Source organism: Apteryx mantelli, chromosome 3, assembly GCF_036417845.1.
Source record: "Apteryx mantelli isolate bAptMan1 chromosome 3, bAptMan1.hap1, whole genome shotgun sequence".
Classification (NCBI taxonomy): domain Eukaryota; kingdom Metazoa; phylum Chordata; class Aves; order Apterygiformes; family Apterygidae; genus Apteryx; species Apteryx mantelli.
In genome coordinates, this window is record NC_089980.1 from 32684462 (window position 1) to 32705199 (window position 20738).

General features: G+C 36.2%; 1 protein-coding gene across 1 annotated transcript in view; it reads left to right on the forward strand.

The window, feature by feature from the left end:
- Positions 1 to 20738, forward strand: part of USH2A (usherin) — a 409459-nt gene that overhangs the window by 3170 nt on the left and 385551 nt on the right. The window contains exon 2 of the mRNA XM_013949903.2: positions 3264 to 3429. Coding sequence (XP_013805357.2) covers positions 3264 to 3429 — 166 coding nt within the window. The remainder of the gene's footprint in view (positions 1 to 3263; positions 3430 to 20738) is intronic.

Here is a 20738-nt window from a genome sequence, read left to right on the forward strand (position 1 = left end):
CATACCAATGCACTTCTCTGTGCTGAATGTGAAATTCTCTGGCTGCTAGAGAGAGCTAAGGAAAGAACCCAGGAGTCTTGATGTATGACACCCCATTGCCACCTCAGAAAGACTGCAACATTCCTCAGTTAGGGATGTGCCCCTGCGAGAGAATAGCAGAATTCTTCTGCTGGGAGTTACTGTGCTTATTGAAGTGGGAAATACTGACACAAGGATCCAAAGTTTGAGGGCCCATAGAAGTTTGTGACTTTCAAGGAGGCATATATATGTGAGTAATTAAAGACATGAAAGAGAATTTTCTTTATCAGTTTCATATACTAATATTTCTTATGTGAAGCTAGAAAAGAATATGCTTTCATAGAAGGGGAAGTCAGGTCATATTATGGATTTATTTATTTTGAAGTCCCAATGTTATTCTAAGATGTATGGTGTAGATATTTATGGGTATACTTTTAAGTTACTACATTTGGAGATCCTGAAGAAAAGCAAGAGAATAGTGAGAAAACACGCTTGTAAGTTCAGTCTTTAAATTTATTTCCCTTTAGGCAGAAGTGCAGTAAGTGAGCAAAGCTCTTCTCCCTGAATTGTTCTTTCCCCATGCTTCCTCTCATGCTGCATGCTCATCAGTTAATCTAAATACTTTCAGTAAACCTATGCATAGAATTTAGTATAATATAGGAAATACATGATAACTACTAGAAATAGAATAGGATAAGAATACAAGTAGAAGTTTAGCCTGGAAATCATTACAGGAAGCTTATACCAATTTAGCATGCGTTGGGCTAACTGGAAGTTAGATGACCAGAAAGTATCGGAGGTAAGAAACAAATGAGCTGGGGTTTCCTATGCACAAAAGGGTCAAAAGGAATGGTCTGATTGTGAAGTAGGCACTAGGTGTATTATTTTAACTTTACTTTATATAAACTCAGATATTATACATTACTGATTAGGCTGAAGGGGGGAATTGCCTTAAGATACCATACATCTGATTTTTTTGAACCTGTGTTCATGCAGATGTTCCTATTTGTGGGTATTCCAAACTATTCTTGAAATTTACTCACTGAAGCCAGTTAAGTTGAGCAAGACTTTTTCCTCCAAATAGATTAATTCCCTATTAGTCTTTTTCGAGGTGACTTTTACCTTGGTTTTTAAATACCTGTTATTTCTTCTTATGTTTACTTTTTTTTTCATTTCTTATTTGCATAATTACCAATTGCTTTAATTTTGTATCTTGTATCACGTGAATCTGCTGTATCATATCTGTACTGCATTGCTCTGTACTCAGTTTATTGCATGATTAGATTAAGTAAAATTATTTTTGTCACTACCATGAAAGCCTACTCTCCCTAAATAGGGCAGTTTCACTAGAAAGTCATGGTTCCCAGTTAACGTGTGGGGATCAGCAGTGCATCCACATTAGACTGTGTAGAATATTTTTTGATTTGAAAGTTGACATGTGGATTTGTTTGATTTACTTGTTCTCCTTTTCACCCCACCGTTGTGAATTACAGTCAGGGATTGGCTCTGTGGGGTTGCAGGTTACCAGAAGTCTGAAACTTCACAAAGAACAGTGGTTTCTCTCTATAAGCATGGCTGGAATGGAAAATAGTACTCCTAGTCAGAAGTAATGCTTATGCCTGTTTCGCGTCTGTTAGCATCATTTTTTATTCTTTTTTCCTCCTCTGTTTTCTACCTTTCTTGATTTTCCTCTTTCAATAGTAAGTCATAATTCACATTTGTTGTTTCCAGTTTTCAAAGTGGTGTACATCAAGGTCACTTCCCTTCTTAAAGTCATGACACCTGTGGGGATTAAAAAAAAAAAGTGGGGATGTTTGTTTTAGATAAGTAAAATAAACAAAAAATGGATTATCCAATTATTGTTTATCCAGGAACTGGCTAAATCCAGTTCCTAAATATTTTGCTACTTAGCTGAGCCTTCCCTCACATTTATTATCTAGCAAAACTAGCATGTTTACAAGCAAACAATATATTGAAAAGACTAATCAACAATATATTAAGAAATATGTTTTTAGGAAGGGTTGGAAAATAGTCTGCATTCTGCAAGTTGTTTTACTGACAACATTCCAACAGACTATAATGGTGACAGTTAAAATGAATTTAATTTTCTCTTGGATTTAAATGTGAATCAGTGAATAATGGCAGTATCAAAGAACAACCTTTCTGATTCTTTTCTTTTGTAAATGTATTTTAGTGAGGACTGAAGAAAGGCAAAGAAGTTTATCAGGAGATAATTTTTTTTCTGAACTACATCTAAAATCCTGGTCTCAAATGAATTTTATACACTTCTCTCTCCTGATTTAGTAGTGCATTAATTTACTCTGGTGTAACTGTTACAATATTTGGCTTTTCATAAGTAAGTTGGGACTGGATTTCTCAAGCAGCTGAAACTGGAATGTAGGGGTTGTTTTTTAATGCGTGTTGTACTTTTCATGGCATTAGTACTTATGATGGAATTAGTAAATAAAATACATAGCCGTTTGACAAGCATATATAGCCTTTGCTTTCTGAGGAGCCTTGGTATGATGGTGGCCAGTTTGGCAAAACTATTTGAACAGCTAGGTATGCAATGTGGCTTGCTATAGGTGATGTTCTTTGTCCATATTGCTTTTGATACTGATGTGAAATCTCAGTGGAAAAGAACTAACAAGTGGCTGGATAGCTGTCATGCCTGCCTCTGGTTCCGTTAGGTTAGAGAAAGGCTGTGTCAGAGGGACAGCACAGAAGCTTGTGTTGTTGCTGCCTTAGCTGGATTGGTTAGGTGGAAAAATAGAAGATTTATTTCCAGAAAATGTCATTCATAGTACTTCCATAGGTGTATTACGTTTGCTTTGTTGGAACAAGAAAAGTGCAAGTGTCTCAACAGGATGCTCTGTGTTGTGCAGTTTTGTAAGAAAAGTGCAGCAGAGAACTTAATGAGGCAGAAGCTTAAATATTAGTTTTAACAGCAATAGCCAGCCCCTGTGTTTTCTGTCATGGAACCCTGAAAGAGGAAGTGAAATGAGGGTGAATGCATTAAAAATATATTTATCACAGATTAAGAAATAAAATGTTTGTAAAAATCATTTTATGCTTAGTATATCCAGTGACTTTCACTGTCACTGAGCATCTTCTCAAGAGCTGTATTTTTAACGTTTATTTTAATACATTCTGGTTGGCATCGCTTTACAAGATAGCACCTTGGCAAGAATGTGTATATATGTGTGCCTCTGACCTTATGTTGTTTTTCTTGGTTATTTCCAAAGGTGTGTGATAGAAAAGGCTATTGATGGGCAGACTGTGTTCAAACTCACAGTCTCTGAGAAAGAGACCATGTTTTATTATCGCACAGTAAATGGTTTGCAGCCACCAATAAAAGTAATGACATTGGGGAGAATTCTTGTGAAGAAATGGATTCATCTTAGTGTGCAGGTGAGTAAGAAAAAAAAATAATTTAATATTTGTTGAAACACAGCATTTGTGTGAGAATAGTATAACTGTATAAATATCTGCACTAGAAAGGGTGGTGTAGCTGATAACTCTGAGTCTTGTAGGTAAGGATCTTAATTCGAGGGACTAATTTTAAAGCAATTGCTAATTTAGCACTGGAAATAAATGCTGTGTACACATTCAGCTTAACAAGCAAAGTCCTAAGAACACTGTTACTTGAGGTGAAGAAAATCTACTTTTTCTGATTTTAATGAGTCTTGGGTCTTTAAAAAAAGAAGTAAGAGAGAATGCCATCCTCGTCTAAACACACAAATATACTTACCTTGTAGAGGTGTACCCCATTTTGTTATAAACACTTCTTACAGTGCATATAATTAAACGTGTAACAGTTTTGCAGGATCAATTAAGCTAGTAAGTTACAAAGCTATTACCTCTTATTTTAAAAATACCATTCAAAATTGTAAAGACAATCCCTATGTTCAAAAAATCTTTTGTTGACATAACTTTATTAAAAGGTATACAAATATCCACTGAGGATAAAGCAAAATTGAGTTTGTTAAATTTTAAACTGTATATACAAAAATCAGTAAACAAATACAGTAGAAATAAGGACATCTGGTTATTTGCATGTCTTAGTAATTCCCAACAGGCACTCTAGTAAATTCTGTTTGTAAGTCAAGTTCAACTAATAATTAAAAGCTCTAATTATCAGGTATTGAAATGTTTATCTTCTCTTTCCTTCATTTCTTTTATCTGGTCTATTAAATCTTGTTTGGTTTACAGCACAATCAAAGAATAGTTTTCCTGCTTTCTTGGAACTTGCTAAAAGGTATTGACTGTGGTTTGGATTTTTAGTGCTGATCATGTCACTTGTAAGAAGTATCTAAGCTGACGTCTTGAATTTTTTGCGGTTTCTTTTTTCCAGGATAACATCATGGTAGTGTGAATAAGATTTTGGCTGTTGGATTAAAAGAGTGACCTTAAGGTAGAACTAATGAACTTTACACTTCAAACACTCCAAGGTTGCTATGTTAGTGCTGTGGCTGTCAGACACTTTTTTTTTTTTTTTTTTTTTTTTTTTTTTTTTACTAATCTCAGAAACTGTTAGAGCCTGCGATAGCAAAGTGAAGAGTGAAGGGGCTAGATTTAAATACACACATCTTAATTCATATTACAGAGAACCCCCAAGCACTCCCTAGAATTCAGTCCTTTGTTTCTTTGGGGAAAGTAGTCCAATGCATAGTAACAGAAAAGAAGTGTAGCTTCTAGAGCCTTAGAGAGACTACAGATTTAATACCTTTTAGTAGTTTCTGAGATCAAAATAGAACTTCACATTCTGAGATCTATAGTACTGTAGGATTCAGCTTTCCATTAAAGGTGATGGGGGCTGCAGCATGTTCCTTTTAGAACTAGGCTTGACTATCAAACTTCAGGCAAAGTTTTAAATATTTTTGCAAACTTTTAGCAGATGTCCAAAAGCATTTTTCTATAAATGGAGAAATAAATGAAAAATGACAGTATGAGAGAGATTGAACAAATTCATGCAAAAGTAGCATTCATATGAAAATGGATGTTTCTTCAGACAATAATAATATTTGACAATGGTAAGATAGTTCCCAGAACTTTATAGACTGAAGCTTTGTCCTTCCTTCCGAATACAGGTGTTTCCTTAAGCTGTTTAAAAAGCATTCTGAAGATTAAAGCACTACGCGGTTTTACAGGCATTAGTAATTTTAGTTAAAGTCAGTAGGAGACCCTGGAGTTTACAACCAAAAGTACAAAGCAGCTGAACTTAGAACAAGTTAGTTATTTTTGACTTTTATGATTAACCAGCCTTCTCCCCAGGCAATGATCAGGCAGTGGGTGGTATGTCTGTGTACTACACTGTGGAGTAGAAATCCTTATGTGAGCTATAGGTGAGATAAAGGGTAAAGGCAGCAGGGCTAGCTGTGGCAGAGTGGAATAATAGGTGTGCTTACTACTACTTCTGGCTTTTCCAGGTAAGTGAGATCATGTAGACATCTGTGCTTTTTTGTTGAAGCAAAAAACTGCCTCTGATACCTATAAAGGATTAGGGATCTCAGTTCTGTATCACTGTTTGTTGTAGGTATGTCCTTATTTTTTAGCAAAGACAAGCCCTAGGACTGAATTCTGTGGCTGTTAAATTAAGATAGCTTGAGGTCTTCCTCCAGCCATGCTGGTTTTGAAGTGCTTGTAGTCATAAAGTTATCAGTGTAGTTGCTATATAACCTACTTCTACAGAAACAAACAAGCAAAAAAATCTAGCTTCAGTTTTCCTTTGCATATTGTTATAGGATTGTTGTTGGATGTGAAATTTCATGTATGTATCTGTAATGTTCAGTCACAAGCTATTAGGTTTAACTAAACTAAGAGTAGATTCAACATCTTTTTAAATACTGTGCAGAATTTGGCAGGTGTCAAGAGAACATTGCTTGACATTCTTTTTATTTGGGATCTTCCTAGAGCTCTATGGTACTGTACTGATGTCAGAAATCTGTTCAGGCTTATTTGACAGCTTGCTTGATAGGATTTTTGGACTAAAAGAAAATGAAGTTTGTGAATGTTGTTTTATGGAACACCTAAATATTGTTCCTGGTAAGACAACTGAAAATGTGGAATGGATATCTTCATGCAATTAAAGAAACTTGTATACGTGGAAAAAATGGAGTAAATAGCAACAATGCCATATCTGGAGTTACAGGAAACCTAAAAACTTGTGAATCTGAATTTCAGGGGAAGAGTGATAGGATGGGATACTGCTATGCTAAGCGGAGTTTCACATAAAGAAATGGTATTCTCCATGCATGAACCACAGTAGGCACAAGCTCTTCATATTCTTTTAAAAAATATGTACTTTTACAATTTTCAGATAATATAATTCAGAGACAGGTGTTAACTGAAGATATATGTGGTAATGTCTCTTTCTTCTTATGAAAATGTTTTTCCTTCATGCCAAAGGTCAAGGCATCTAAGCTATTGACTGGCAGAAGTTGGTTTCCCCAAAACTGAAGTTAGAAACATTAAATGCTGCAAGCTTACACATTTAGACATGATACTGTAGATAATATCTCTGACCTTCAATATACATGTGTGTTTTCTAGTAGCTGAATGTTGGTAGGTCAAGTAGATCCAGTAGGTCCTTGTTTTCCCTGAGACTCCTAAACTTTTAAGCAGTGTAGCTTTTCTCTTAAATTCTGTGGTGATTTGAGTCTTTGTAAGAAATGTAGATAACAATAGTGGATCAAAATAGGTATCTTTTCGATTTTATTGGAGGTAAACTTGATCAGATACTCTAGAGTGTTAAAGTATTATTCAGTGCCATGCACAGTATTGCATGTTTGTTTGGTAGATGGTGCGACTGTCTGCTTTGAAGCTGGTTTGTTTGGTCTGGGTGTCTTTGGTTGGGGGAGAAGAAGAGGAAAGGTTTAGGGTGTGATCCGTTGTTGCTCAGCAACTGTGGGCCTGATCACAGGTATGCCTAATTCAGATGAGTCTGATTCAGGACAAAAGTTTAAAAAGCCACATGATCAGCAAATGCTAGGTCTTACTAATATGGTTAGCAAATAGGGGTACCTACTGGGACCCATCCCTAAGGAAAAAGCAATAATTGCTGGTTGGGCGCCAGGGAATTTATGCCTCGTTTGTGACAGGACACAGATGCTGTGCAGGGGCAGGTTGGCTGGCTGAGAGTGAGAGCACCCTTGCGGTGTGGGGCTGGTGCCTGCTTCTGAATCCGCTGCAACTGAGGAAGTGGGGATTGAGGCAAAAGGCTTTAAACACCAAGTTGATGGCTAGAATAACAGCCAAGGGAGATTATGGGATTTGATCTTGGTAACAGTGTTCAGGGGAGATTGGTGAATTTTTGTGTTTGTTTTTTGGCTGGTTTGTTGTGTTTTGCAAAGAGTGTGTGTGTGCATGATGCAGCTGGCTGTGAGAAAGGCTTCTCTACTCAGGAGCTAGAGTCCAAGCCACTCTCTGAAGGCAGGTATGCTTAATATGAGACTGAAAGTCAAGCGATCAGTAAGAGCTGGGAGCCTGCAAACAATGGTGTTGGTAGGAAAAACTGAAATATTTGCACATAAATGCCTTGTGACAGGCAACATGACAGAGGAACTTGAACTACTGGTGGCAGATATGCAACAACTTACAGAGAGAGCATAAATGTGGTGGGACAGCAGATATGTTTGGAATTCAGGTATAAGAGCATATGAACTATTCAGGAATAATAAAAATGATTTGCAGAATAGCACCAAATATTAATTAAATAAAAGAGAAGGATAAAAGAAAGGACAGCATAGATTAAAAAGAATTTCTTTGGAATAAAATTCCATAAGTGAGCTGAGGTAGGTGAGAAAAAGGTTTGTAAATGAATTCTACTGAGGTAGTCTAGGAATTTACATCCTCAGGTTTGGATTTCGATGTGTAATTTTTTAGAAAGAAGAACTACTAAGATCTATGTCATTACAGAAACTTATTCTCCTGTTTATACCTGGGAAATTAAAGTTCTGCTAACAAGAGCAGGCCCAAACATTCCTGTAGGTTCTGGATGAAAAGTTTCTTCATCAGCTAATCACTGAAATAGAAAGTCTAGATACCATCTTTGTTAAGTGGTGAACGCATTATTAGAGATGTTGGTCTTAAAAATAATATTCACCTGAGTATTCACAACTTGATTCAGTTGAAATAGAAGAATAAACAAAAATGGTTCTGTCACTATGCTTTTGGGTTTCAAAAAGGACAAACGGATAGGACTACCATTATAAAAGAAGGTGAACTGATAAGCCCAGAGACTGAATGGCCTGAAAGTTCTTCAAAATAAAAATGATAAATTTAAGAAGACTTTCTGCCCTTAACAAGGGAAAACAATCGGAGAAATAGTACCCCCACCTAACTGGCTGAATAAGCACATTTGCAATTAGAAATGGCAGTCTACAAGCAGTGGGGAGCGGGGGAGCAAATTTGCAGAGAATGCTGTGTAGGAATAGAAATAAAACTGTAAAGATGTCAAGCTGAATTAGACTTTGCAATGACTATTAAATGGTGAAAAGGTTCTTAAGATCTCTTATATAAGAAGACGAGGCCCTGTGGAGTGAAGATGTGCTTGAGATTAAGGATGATTTAAGTAAGGTCCCTAAACTACATAAATACTTTGTTTCTGTTTTCAATAAAGATAATAACAGTCATGGAGCAAAAATGAGCTGTATAACAGAAATGAAAATACATAAACAGGAACAATCATGAAGTGGAAGAAACATGAATTAAGAAACTTATTGTGTAGATGCTGATGCAACTGGATTGTCTTTGTTTAAAAGTTCTGAAGTAACTGGTACATAAAATCCTTTGACAGTGAGGTATTTTATATGAATCTAGCAAGTCAGAAGTGGTAATATAATGCTTACTTTCAGGAAGAGGAGGGAAAAAGGTTCTTGGCAGCTACAGACCTATTTGTCTCAACACACTGGCAGATGAGGATTTAGAGTACACCTTTGAAGGAACAGATCAAGAAATGCAGGTAAATGAAAAATGGGATAAAATGCAACATGGATTTACCAAAGATAGCTCATCACAGTCTAACCTCTTAGATCTTTTTTTTTTTTTTTCCCCCCTTGAGCAGAAAACTGATTTTCAGGCAAAGTAAATGTGTCAGATTTCCTCTATCTGGACTTCAGTAAAGCATTGATATGACACCCCATGAGAAGCCATAGAGTCATAGGAAATGTTCTTGGGGAGGGGTGGCAATAGATACTGCTGAAAGGAACTTGCTTGTAATCCCTGAAGAAAGATTACAAGTGAATTCCTCTAGGATTAGTTTTTGGACAAGCCTTGTATTATATTTTCAATAATGATCTTGGTGGAAATATTAAGAGTATACTGATAAAACCAGCTGATAACATAATATGGAGAGGTGTCATTGGAGAGAGGACCATTGAGATGTCATACAGGAAGAATGGAATGACTGAATGGATGAGGGTGACAGACAGGAAATAAAATTTGGTATTACAGAATGCAAAGTCATAATTTTGAAACCAGTAACAAAAATCTTTAAGTACCTAATCATCAGAAAAATGACTGAAATAGTGGGCCAGGTGGTGATGATGAATAACTAGCATGATGGGGCCATGGAAAAGGCATGTGTTAGGGGAATACATCAGGAAAGGCCTTTCTAGTAGTGAAAGCAAAGTATTATTGCTGTTGCTCCAGACACTGAGATTTCATGTGGAATGTTGTGTACAATTTCAGACATTCATGTTTAAAGAACATGAATCAGGACAGAATTACTAGGCTTACAATGGCAGTGAAAGGTTTTATGCAAGCCTTACAGGAGGTAACTTGGAGAATCTTCCTTTGGGAGTTAACTACAGTGAAGAGTAGGAGGACGTACAGCTTCCTTCTCTAAATGTGTTGTAGGGTAAACACCAGGACGGAAAAGGAACTATCTGAGATGTAAATTATGAGATGGTTCTACTAGAGCAGTCTGTGTCTGAAAAAACATTCTGATCAGATTAGTGGGGATAAGAAAATTATATTTGAAAGAAAAGCTCAATAACTTTTGTAAAAATGATAATGTGATACAATGCATCCTATAGGAGAAGATGGAATTTCCTACCACATTTTGTTCTTATGTAGGTGTATTATGGGATTCTTTTTTTTCTTTTTTCTTTTCCTGCAACATTACTAAAATGAACACTCTCAGCAGAATATTGGACATGAGTCACTAATAGTCTTGGAATGGACTGGAAAAAGCTACTTGAGACATCTGCTTGGTCCTACTATATCAGTCTGAAAGTAACTTCCTACTTTTAAATAGTTTGTGCAGCCTTCTTAATATGCGGTATATTGCTGACAGAGCTATTGGCTATCCATTTCTTTGCTCTTTATACCTAATAAACATTTGAGACAAGTTATTCTTGAATAGTTCTGCTGAGGTCAGTTGAAGTGAATTTGCAACAAAAGTGAATTTTAACCATTTCTTCTACTCGTCAGTTATTTCTCTCTAATGATGTGTGCTAGCTTTGTTTTCCACTGCTTATGTTTTGTAAAGAAACTTATCTTTTGTTTTGTAATTTCTGACAGGGTTTTTTAATGGATTGCTTAACAGTCCATAAACTGTGTGTTTTTTGGGTCTTGTTTTTTGTTTTTTGAAATTACTAGGACTATTCTAGTTGATTTCAGTAGGTAAGGATCAAGTTCTTCAGGCTTCTGAATGTGTTAGAATCACTCTGTGTTTGATCTTGATTTACTAGTATTTATCATTGTATTTTGGAGACATGTATTAACCCAAACACTGATTTAACGTACACAATGGAGTAAACATATATAACCTTAAATTAAAAGAAACCGGTATGCACTTAAATTGGTGTCTTAAAAATGAACTTTGAAAGAAATCAAAACATTTGAAAGCATAGCAATGCATAATTAAGGTCAGTTGTGTACCTCATTATGTCTGCATAGTGATACCAAAATCAGATCTGTGTCACTTAGTAACAGCAGCTCCATTGTGTATTTTCTTTCTCATATTCACTGTTAAGGGTCTCTCACTTTCCCTTTGATACTTCAGAAGGTATTTAACCAGTTAAGAAGAGTGGAATTTAAACATGAATTTTCAGATACATCCAAGGCTGCTGAAATGGGAGATTCTTTGAGAACATGTCAGATTGATGTATTTGTTTCATATTTAGTGTCCACAATTATAAAAAATAATCTTTTTACTAGCCTTTATTTTGCCTGATCATATCTATGTAACTCTGCCATGTTTTGGCGGACAGTAGCACATTAAAAGTTTTATAAAATAAGTTTAAAATATAAATGCAAAGAGGTAACCATGACTGAATTACTCTCCTGGGAGCAAAATGCTCTTAGAGTGCCTATTGAAATCAGCATTATCATTTCAATACATGTCAAATATGAGTCATTTCCTAGTTTAGGCAAAATTTCTTTATAAATCTTTAAATCTTCCAGTTCTTTCAAGAAAAGGTTAAAGTACTTATGATTTAATGAGACCGCTTTACATCATAACTGTTTGACTATCAAGAGAAAACTTGTCCTTTCCAATTTGTGAAATCCTCTTATTTTCTGCTCAAGTTTTTGAATACTTATAAATTTATATTAAAAGCCAAGAACCTAAGACTTAAAAGTGGGGAGGAAAATATTTACTGTATACACTCTCTGTGTATATATAACTAAATATGGGATTTTAAGTGGGGTATATACCCCAAGTTTAGTAAGAGTATAGGAAAGCAAGGAAACCTTTTATTTAACAGATTACTTTGATGTCCTGCTTGAAGTCATCACTTTTTAGTCATTAGGAGTAGCCTGTCCGTCCCCAAAAGGCAGAAGGGAGCTTGCATCAACTGTACATATTAGAACTTCTTGTCCACTAAATGCATTATATGATGAAAATACTTAGGAGGATGGGGTCTGTCCATGTAGTTGTTGCTGTGCTCCCAACAAACATCAGGAATAAACATGTTATACAGAGTGTAACGTGTTCTGAGGGTCTGTGTAGAGAACCTTTCTTGGAAAAAATAAGCATAGCTCCCTTGGCAACTGGTTCATCATTTAGCGTCTGCTATGATTGCAGCCCATTCAGATATTGCTGCTGAACTTGCAGCCTTGGGGTTCTTTGATGTAAATAACTTGCTGTACTGCATCCAGAAGTGCTACTGTGGTGTTTGCCTCTTGTTCTCCTGGGCCGTGGTTACTAGAATGTAGACTGGTTTGTGTTGATTTGATAGCTCTTTGTTATAATAACTTCAGCTCCTTGGGAAACAGGGGTATTTCCCAGCTGCCCCTATCTTCTCCCCACTTGCACTGTTTCTTAACGAAGACTTTCCTTCCTTCCTGAATATGAATTCAAGCAAATTCCCTGAGTATCTCCAGATTTAGACCTGCAGGCAACAGCTGTCTGGGAGCATAAGACATGTAACCTCATCTAAGCCAAGATTTTAATTTCAGAGAATAGCAAAAATACAGTTTTGCCAGTGCCATCTTGACCACTCTGGTGGAAACTGCAAAGCTGAAAATCCCACTAAGGTCTACACAGACTTTATATCCTCTACAGTAGGAATGGAATGAAGGCTTTGGGTGGCCAATGCTGAGAGTAGGTAGTATTGACTATTCTGCAGAAACTGTCTGGTCTGTTTGGAGAGAGATGAGATTTGAAATCCATGAGGTTTCAATTTGTTTTACAAGCAGTTTGTTTCCTTATACAAAAATATGTGGCAGAGAATTAAATTGTATTTTTAATAATGGGTGCAGTATGTTAAGAATGACTTGCATTTTTTTCCCCTAATCTTAAATCTTTAGACATCCTGCAATTCTTAAGGTAGTATTTTTGGTGCTTTTTGTTTTTAATTTTATTTATATTTTAGATAAAAATAGGTGAATTAAAGATGACTACAGGTCGGTGCTACTCTGGAACCCTAGGGGGTTTTTTGTTTGTTTATTTTTGAATTTGAAAATAACTTTCAATCTTCTTTCTAAGGATACCATAAAAATTTTTCAGGATAAATAGTTGTGTGAATGAAGCTTCTAGTGACCATTGTAATATGCAATATATCAATTAATATTGTGTGTAGTTACTGGGCATAAAATATGTTTACAAAGGATATTTTTTCTTGCAAAAGAAAGATTATGGCATTTAATATTATGGCAGCATACAACTCTAAAAGGTATGCTCTACCATAGTTAAGTAAGTAGCCTGCTTAGAGGAACATATTGAAAGGTAAAGAAAAGAATAAAAGACACGCTTCAAGTATTCAAATTCAATATTAAGAATAATAGTAAAAATTTCATAACTAGAATTAAAGAACTGAGAGAAAGGGATGAGATGTATGCTGTTCAACAACATCCTGTGAATTAAACTACAGTTGCTGCAATCAGATAACTATTTTCAGATCGTTAGAAATCTGGAGCCCTATTGAAAGGGGGAAACAAACAAAAAAATTATTTAACTAGGTAGTCCTTGATTCTGAATTAGTTTCTTAAATATATGTTTATGTACACTGCTCATAAGTGGATTCCCAGGTATGCAATAGTTGGTGTAACTTCAGGTACTCTTCCAAAGCTGCATGACTGCTATTCTGTTTGCACATTTGTGTGCCATTAGATTGTGTAGAGATTAAGCTTTGAGAGGCTGGAAGGAGCTGCATATACCTGATATGGCTGTTAGCATAAAACATCAAGATGACACTCACAGTGTACATCTATATTAACAATTTTTGTGTGCATGAAGGGCTCTTTTTGGTGCAGATTTGCCTGGTGTCTGAATTTGGAGTTTTGTGGTATGCACTGAAGTGCATTGCTGATGTGCTTGAACTTGGCTCCTTTCTGGGGAGACCAAGTTTGAAGTTTTACATTGAAGTATCACCATTTAGAGCACACCACTTGCAGCATGGACACATGGTCTTCCAGCAAGTAGTTCTAGGTGTGTACAGGGCAGAGAACTGGCAACTGGTGTGAACTTCATTCTTGGTAAAGACTCATTGTGGAAGTCCTGAATTATGATGGATCGCAACTATTGAACCATGGTTCTTCTATCTTTATGCCATGCTAGTCACTAAAGTAGATGTACTTGCAAGGTATTTGAAATTTTCTCTTTAAGAGTGTAAAAACTTCATGAGTGCAGCAAAATATTTAGAGCAGCTTCTGCTTTTCTTGGTTATTTAAAAAAAGTAATTACTGCATTTGGTTCCAGTTTCTCTAGGAGACTTAAGTCAGATGTCTGATCAAGAAATGGAAGATGAAACTTTCAGACTGTCCTTTATGCAACCTCCATTATTTTTGTGTGAACTTTCATGTACATCTTGCATTATCGCCTGTGCATGCAGTAAATGGAAGGTGACATAAATTATATATGTAGATCCTGTACAGTGGAAAACCATATGTGCTGGTGGAAGTACACAGGAGCAATCTTATAGCAAGGTTTTGCATGTTTAAGTTTGTCATGGAAGGCCCTGAACAACTTGCCAGCTTGTCTGGAAACTAGTAATTTCTGTGATGAAAAGAGGTGGAAGTACTCCTTCTGTCCATATATCTTGTTCCATTACCTCAGCTCAATAATACCATAGTCTTTGCACTGTGTAAGAACTGCAGTGTTGGTCTGACAATGGGTCTGTCTGTCCAGATATTCTGTCTTTAATTATGAATGAGAAGTAGGTGCCCAGGAACAGCTTTCTTTAGACACATCCCTGACTTAGTTTCTGACAACCAGTGTCTTTGAAGCTTCTTCAGCTAGATACTGTATTGAATAGCCATTGACTGAACTATTTTTTGTTTAGTATTCTGATTCCTATATATTTTTGTTTTTTCTACTATCCTGTGGTGATGAGTTCCTCATATGTAATTATGGCTGTACAAAAGTGCTTTTTTCTGTATTTTAACTCTGCTGTCTCCTAACTTCATTCTGCTAATTTCTTTTGCATCAGTCACTTCTTATTTACTGTTCTCATGCTATTTGAGATTTTTGATTATAGAACTTGATCACATATTGTTATAATTGTTTATAAACTCTGTATTCCTAGTTTGTTTGATCTCTCCTTTTATTGGAGCCATTCTGCACTGATCTTTCTGAAAGTTTTTGGGATTATGTTATTATATTTTTTTGGGCTGCAGAGATCAGAACTGCACTTGTTATTCAAGACACGTTGCTCTTGAAAAAAGGATAAATTTCTGTGGTGGCACAATGAAATTTTATGTTATTCATTCCTTTCCCAGTAATCTCACTTGGTTTGCTCTTTGGCTACCATGGAGCATTGAGCGCATTAATGAATGACTACCCACGATAACTCCAAGATCTTTTTCTGAGGTGACAATTCTGAGCTTATTGTTATGTGTGCATGGTTGAGAATATTTTCCTCATGTCTAATACTTTGTGCTTATTAACACATTTAGTCTGCTACTCTTTTGCTTGTTCCTTAACTATTTTGAGATACTACTGTAACTGTGAAGTAAGCTTTAACTTCTACTGTCTGGGTGTATTAACTACATCCATTGTCACCTCACTAACCACTGCTCTCAAGACAACACAATGTTAAATAGCAGAGGTTGTTGGGGGAACCTACTGATAAACTTTTGTCTGTGTGAAATGTGGCCATTTAATGTCTACCCTTGTCAAAACCTTCCTGGAAAGCCATTGTATTGAGCTCTTTCTTATCCATGTGCCTGTTAACTTCTTCAAAGAACTCAACGTTGGGGCTTGATTTCCTTCCGCAAAAGCCACTTTGACTTTTCCAGTATATCATATTTATCCATCTGTTTACAACTTCCATTTCGCATTATATTTTCCAATTCACCCTGTGTAGACTTTATTTGCTGAATTATCAGATTAATTGCTCCAAGACCTGGTTATAAATCATGCCTAAAATTTTAATTTCTGTATTATTCTTCAATATCTGCAGGGCTAATTGAAAACTGTATTGTTTTCTGGTTTTGTTGCTTTTCTAATCTCCTATAGAATTTGAAGATGCTGCTTTTTCTTTTTTCTTTTAAAAAGCAGACTGGAGTTACGTTATGATATGTTTGTACCACAGATTCTGTAGTATGTTTTAAAACAAAAAAAGCTTATTAACCTTATCAAAATTTGAACTTTCTTTTAAGGTACAGCCACTCTCCTTCACTGGCATGACCAACGTCATTCTTGACATTCTGGTTCAACCATCTTAGTTTATACATTTCAAAGATGGGCATATGTTGTCATGGTCTATATGCCTGCTTAGTTAGGACTATTTTTTCAGATGCTTTTTAGTGCTTTCTTTCCTGAACTTGATCAGTTTCTTTCCTAATTTGATATACAAGTAAACTGTCCCTATTTTGACATAGGAGAAGCCTATCCTTCTTTAATTCCATCTGTTCCAGACAAATCTCTCAATTCTTAATCACCCTAAATCTCTTCTACCTACACTGTTTGCTCAGTTGTGCACAGAATTCTGCAACCTTGCTTGTCTGACCCTTTTTGATACTGGCAGCATTTCAAAGAGTGGCACTGGCTTTGATCTTCTGTGTCCTGAATTAAAGCCAAAATATTTTCCTCTTGACCCTCTCCTCTGTCCTTTCCGGTGGTATTCACATGGGCCATTGCTATTGTCTGTGATCAGAGCTGGCCTAAATAGTGAGTCACTGTTCTTGCACCTGTAGGTATATCAACATGTGATATTCAGTGACAGCATGGATTAAACTTTCAATATTACTACTAATCAGACATTTTAGGACTGCGAGCTTCTCTGTTTCTGACCACTGAAATCCTTTTCCCAGAGATTTATCCTCAGTGCTCAGAGACACTTTCCTTTTCTCTTTCTAGCCTGATGGCCTCTGCCCATGGGACTTTTGTGGTTCTTGGAGGCAGTACTGGTCAACAGAAAAAGTCTCTTATCTCTTTCAGCTGCTTTGGGTGGTTTGCTTCAGTCTTGATATTTGATTTCTATCTCTTTGGGTTATTGCTTCTTTGTACTTTATGCATGTAGTTCCTGTCTGTAGGCCGGTAATTGTGCATCTAACAAGTCAGTAAACTGGATTGCCACTCTTCTGTTGGACTTCTAAGTGCATTTTATTGTATTTTGGGACCAAAATGTGCTTATTGGCATCCTTGTCTTTGCTGTTGATCAGAATCTCCCTGGCCTCTCCATGCTTTGACTTGTGGCCTGTATACTAAAGTGTGCAGGAACTTTCTGAGCAGTCTTGCCCTGATCCTCTTCTGGCCCATCTGCAGCAAAATGCATTTGATGGAGCTTCTGCATAAACTCCTGTCTTTAGCTTTTTCCCACAGATAAGCTACCAAAACACAGTCCTCCTAAGTCAGGTCTGGCCAATGTTCAGTAAACAGAGCAGTTTGGACCTGCTGTAAAGCTCTGCTGACAAGATGCTTAGTAACTCTGGAGGAAAGTAGCTATTAAAAAAAAAATATTGAAACTTTAAGTAAATTGTTATTGAAAAAGTGTTGGAGAATTATGCGATGAAGGAATATTTGAATGACTGTTTCTAAAGAAGGATGTGATGGAAGGTAGCAGGATACAGGAGGAGGGAGAGGCCTGAAGTAAGATTGCTGGGAGGAATATAAGAGGAATCAGAGGCAGAATTTTGCAGATCTTTGACAATGCAGAGAAACTCAATCTTGAAAGAAAAGACAAGACTCTATTTGCAAAAATGGTATGGTTTCCATAACTGGGTATATGGAGCTTCTGTGGGGAGGCATTCAGAGGGCAAGAGTAATTGCTTGCTCCTTGTGTAAACCATCACAAAGAAAGTGAGAGATGGATTTCAACCTTGTAGCCTCAGTAGAACTGTCCAACTGGTGTAGAACTGATGTATTCTTGCATTAAATTTGGGAATGACTTGCAAGTCTTCGTACTGAGCAATGCAAAATGGTGCAAAACTCTTCACATATGGTCAATTCAGAAGACCAGAAGTTAATCTACAACTGATAGTGTAATACAGGGTTAATAATTGTACATTAGTAACAGCTTCCTTCATTTGTGCAAGTATCTGCTTATTCTTTGACTAGTAAAGTACAGAGACTTTATTCAGAAGAGACATTTCATTTGACATCTACGTCTCATCCCTAATTTACATGATTACAAGTAGTTCAGGAAAATTCAGAATCAGTGGCTGTGCTGTATTTTAAATGGGGGAGGGGGCAGACAGAAAATGTGCATTGTTATGAGATTATCTAAAATGTACTTTCAGGCCTTTCTGTTTCAATTAATTTTGGCAAGTCTATTTTATGTAACTGTTTTAGCTGCTAAAAAGCAGCTTGTTGAATCCTTAATACTTGTCTCTTTTCATGTTACTATAGTGATCATTGGAGCTTGGATCTGATTTGTTCTGTGACTTGGGGAAAATAGAGTCATTATGCGACAAGAAAGCAATTGTTCTCCATGTATTTTCAGATCTGATGACTAGGATCCTGTTATTATGTTTTATTGTTTGGAACTCATTTGCAGCACAAGAGTCACTTGTTACACTTTTGCATGTAAAAAGAACAAAGATTGATCGATGGTTAAAATAGTAGTTAGAGCAAAGCTTAATTATTTCAGTTTTCAACAGAATCTGTATTTACAGTCTTGAACTCTCTGGTTTTCTCTCCCACACCCCTGCCCAAATCTGTTAATTCTGTTCTGAGGCATCATTAATAGATTGACAGAGCTCTTGTGACATAGGTGATAAGCAGTAATTCTTATTGGTATGATGCTGGTTGGTGTAGAAAGTGGCAGAGCTGCATTTAACAGTTTTAATATTATTTCATACTAATGAAATACTGATGATCTACTCACCAAAAAAAAAAAAAGAAAATTTCCATTCCACAATTGGAATGCATCCTTTATGGTGGAAGTATCAGTAATCTCTGACTTTTTTTTTTTAAAAAAACAATATTTACTTGTTTTAAAAACTAATTCTTTGTCAGATACAGTCCATTTCAAAAGTTATCTCTTTTCATGTAGGTCTTTATCCTCGGCCTTCTTTGTCAAATAATTGACAGTGTGGGTTATATCACTCAGTTTCTAGGTTGTCTCACAGCACTAAAATTACCCTTGTCTAAAAAAATTAATGACATACATGATTGTTATTTTGGATCCTGCTTCTTGCTGTTACTTGCATTGTCACATTTTGAAAGCTTTATTAATAAAATAGCTATTAGTTTGTCTGAAGTCTTTGAAACACCTTCTGGACCAGTCTGCGTTCCAGTTGCTTTTTCATTTCACTGTTTGAGGTCAAATTTGTATTAATACACAGCTTGTTCTTGAACAGAGAGTTAATTGCTTCAGGAGAACACCAGGGTTCCATCTTTCTTTTCCCCTTCTCCCCCCCCCTTTTTTTTTTAATTTATGTTGTTCTTCAGGGAATTCAAGCTGAAATAGTGGTGCTATGCACAAAAAGAAAGACTTGGATTGAAGGAAAACCATTTCCCGTGGAGAAGGGATTAACATTGTAGGAGATAGTGAGAAAGAAAAGTAAATGAGGGCAAAGAGAAAAGCTAAATATCTTTTATACAAATGCTAGGAGCATATGTAATAAGACTGCTGAATTGGAGTGACATGTTTTCAAGGATAAGAAAGATATTATTGGAATAAGAGAGACAACCAGGAAAATGAAGGGGGATTTAAAATGCCAAGATACAGAGTTTTAGTGAAGAGAGAGCTGATATAAAGCTGGAAGAGAAGTAACAATATTGGTGAGGGATGATACTGAGTCTGTGGGTGAAAAATTATTATTTTTTTCTTTTTTAACTAAGTTCAATAGTTTGCAAGTTAAGGACAATTTAATGTAGTTGTGTTTCATAGCTGTTGTGCTAACCTTGCAGGTGGGTCATAAAAAAGAAAAAAAACAAACAATAAAAATATTTCTTAAGATATAAAATGGGTCCCTAAGAAAGCCAGAACTTTGATCGTTTGAAGAATGATGGTGTATCTAGGAGGCAGCAGTAGGAAAAGAGATTGTTAGAGATCAGTTAGGATACTGACTGTGTTAAAACTACAAATGAGAGCATGTTTCCACTGGTACTGTAAGGTTGTTGCCTATATCCAGTTTTTTTAAACAGTCTACACAATAAGAATATTGTCACTATTATCATGGGGGAAGAATATAAATATAAATCTTTGTATGGAGATAAGAAGCAGAATCAAATGATCATAAAATCATGAAATTTGAAATGGTTGTGAGAGTATGTACTAGACACAGAGGAAGCAGCCCCAAAGTTATTGATTTTAGCAAAGCTAACTTTGAAGGAAAGCAAAATGCTCCTGGGATTTTTGCCTGCAATCCTGTGATGAATGGGAAATCCACTCCACACAAGTGGAGAGTACATAGTGTATGAAACACGTAGAGAGGCTGCAATTAAAATTCATCTGAGTTAAGTCAAGAAAAGGAAAGGCCGATATGGGCCTGAGGCAAAAGAAGGAAAGGCAAAGAGACACCTTGCCCCTCCCGACCCTATGCTTTTTCTTTCTCCTTCACTGTTCTTTAGCAGTCCTTCTACTGTCCCTTTATCCTCTCCAGCCACTGTGTTTTATGATAGTTCTGCCACTGTGGTCCCTTGATGAAGTTTCTTCACCAAGTCTGTGTTCTTATTTATTTATTTATTTTATTTTTATTTTTTCATATATATTAGATTTCTCAGAGCATGGGCAGAACCCTTCTGAGCACTCAGAGCATGGGTGTGAGTCTCTGCCACCCCCCCCCCCAAATACTTACTTTTTATGTACCCCTACATGGTTGCAAATTTTGTGTAATCGGCATATTTCCTTTTCCAAGTCTTCCTTTATCCTCTGCATCTTTAG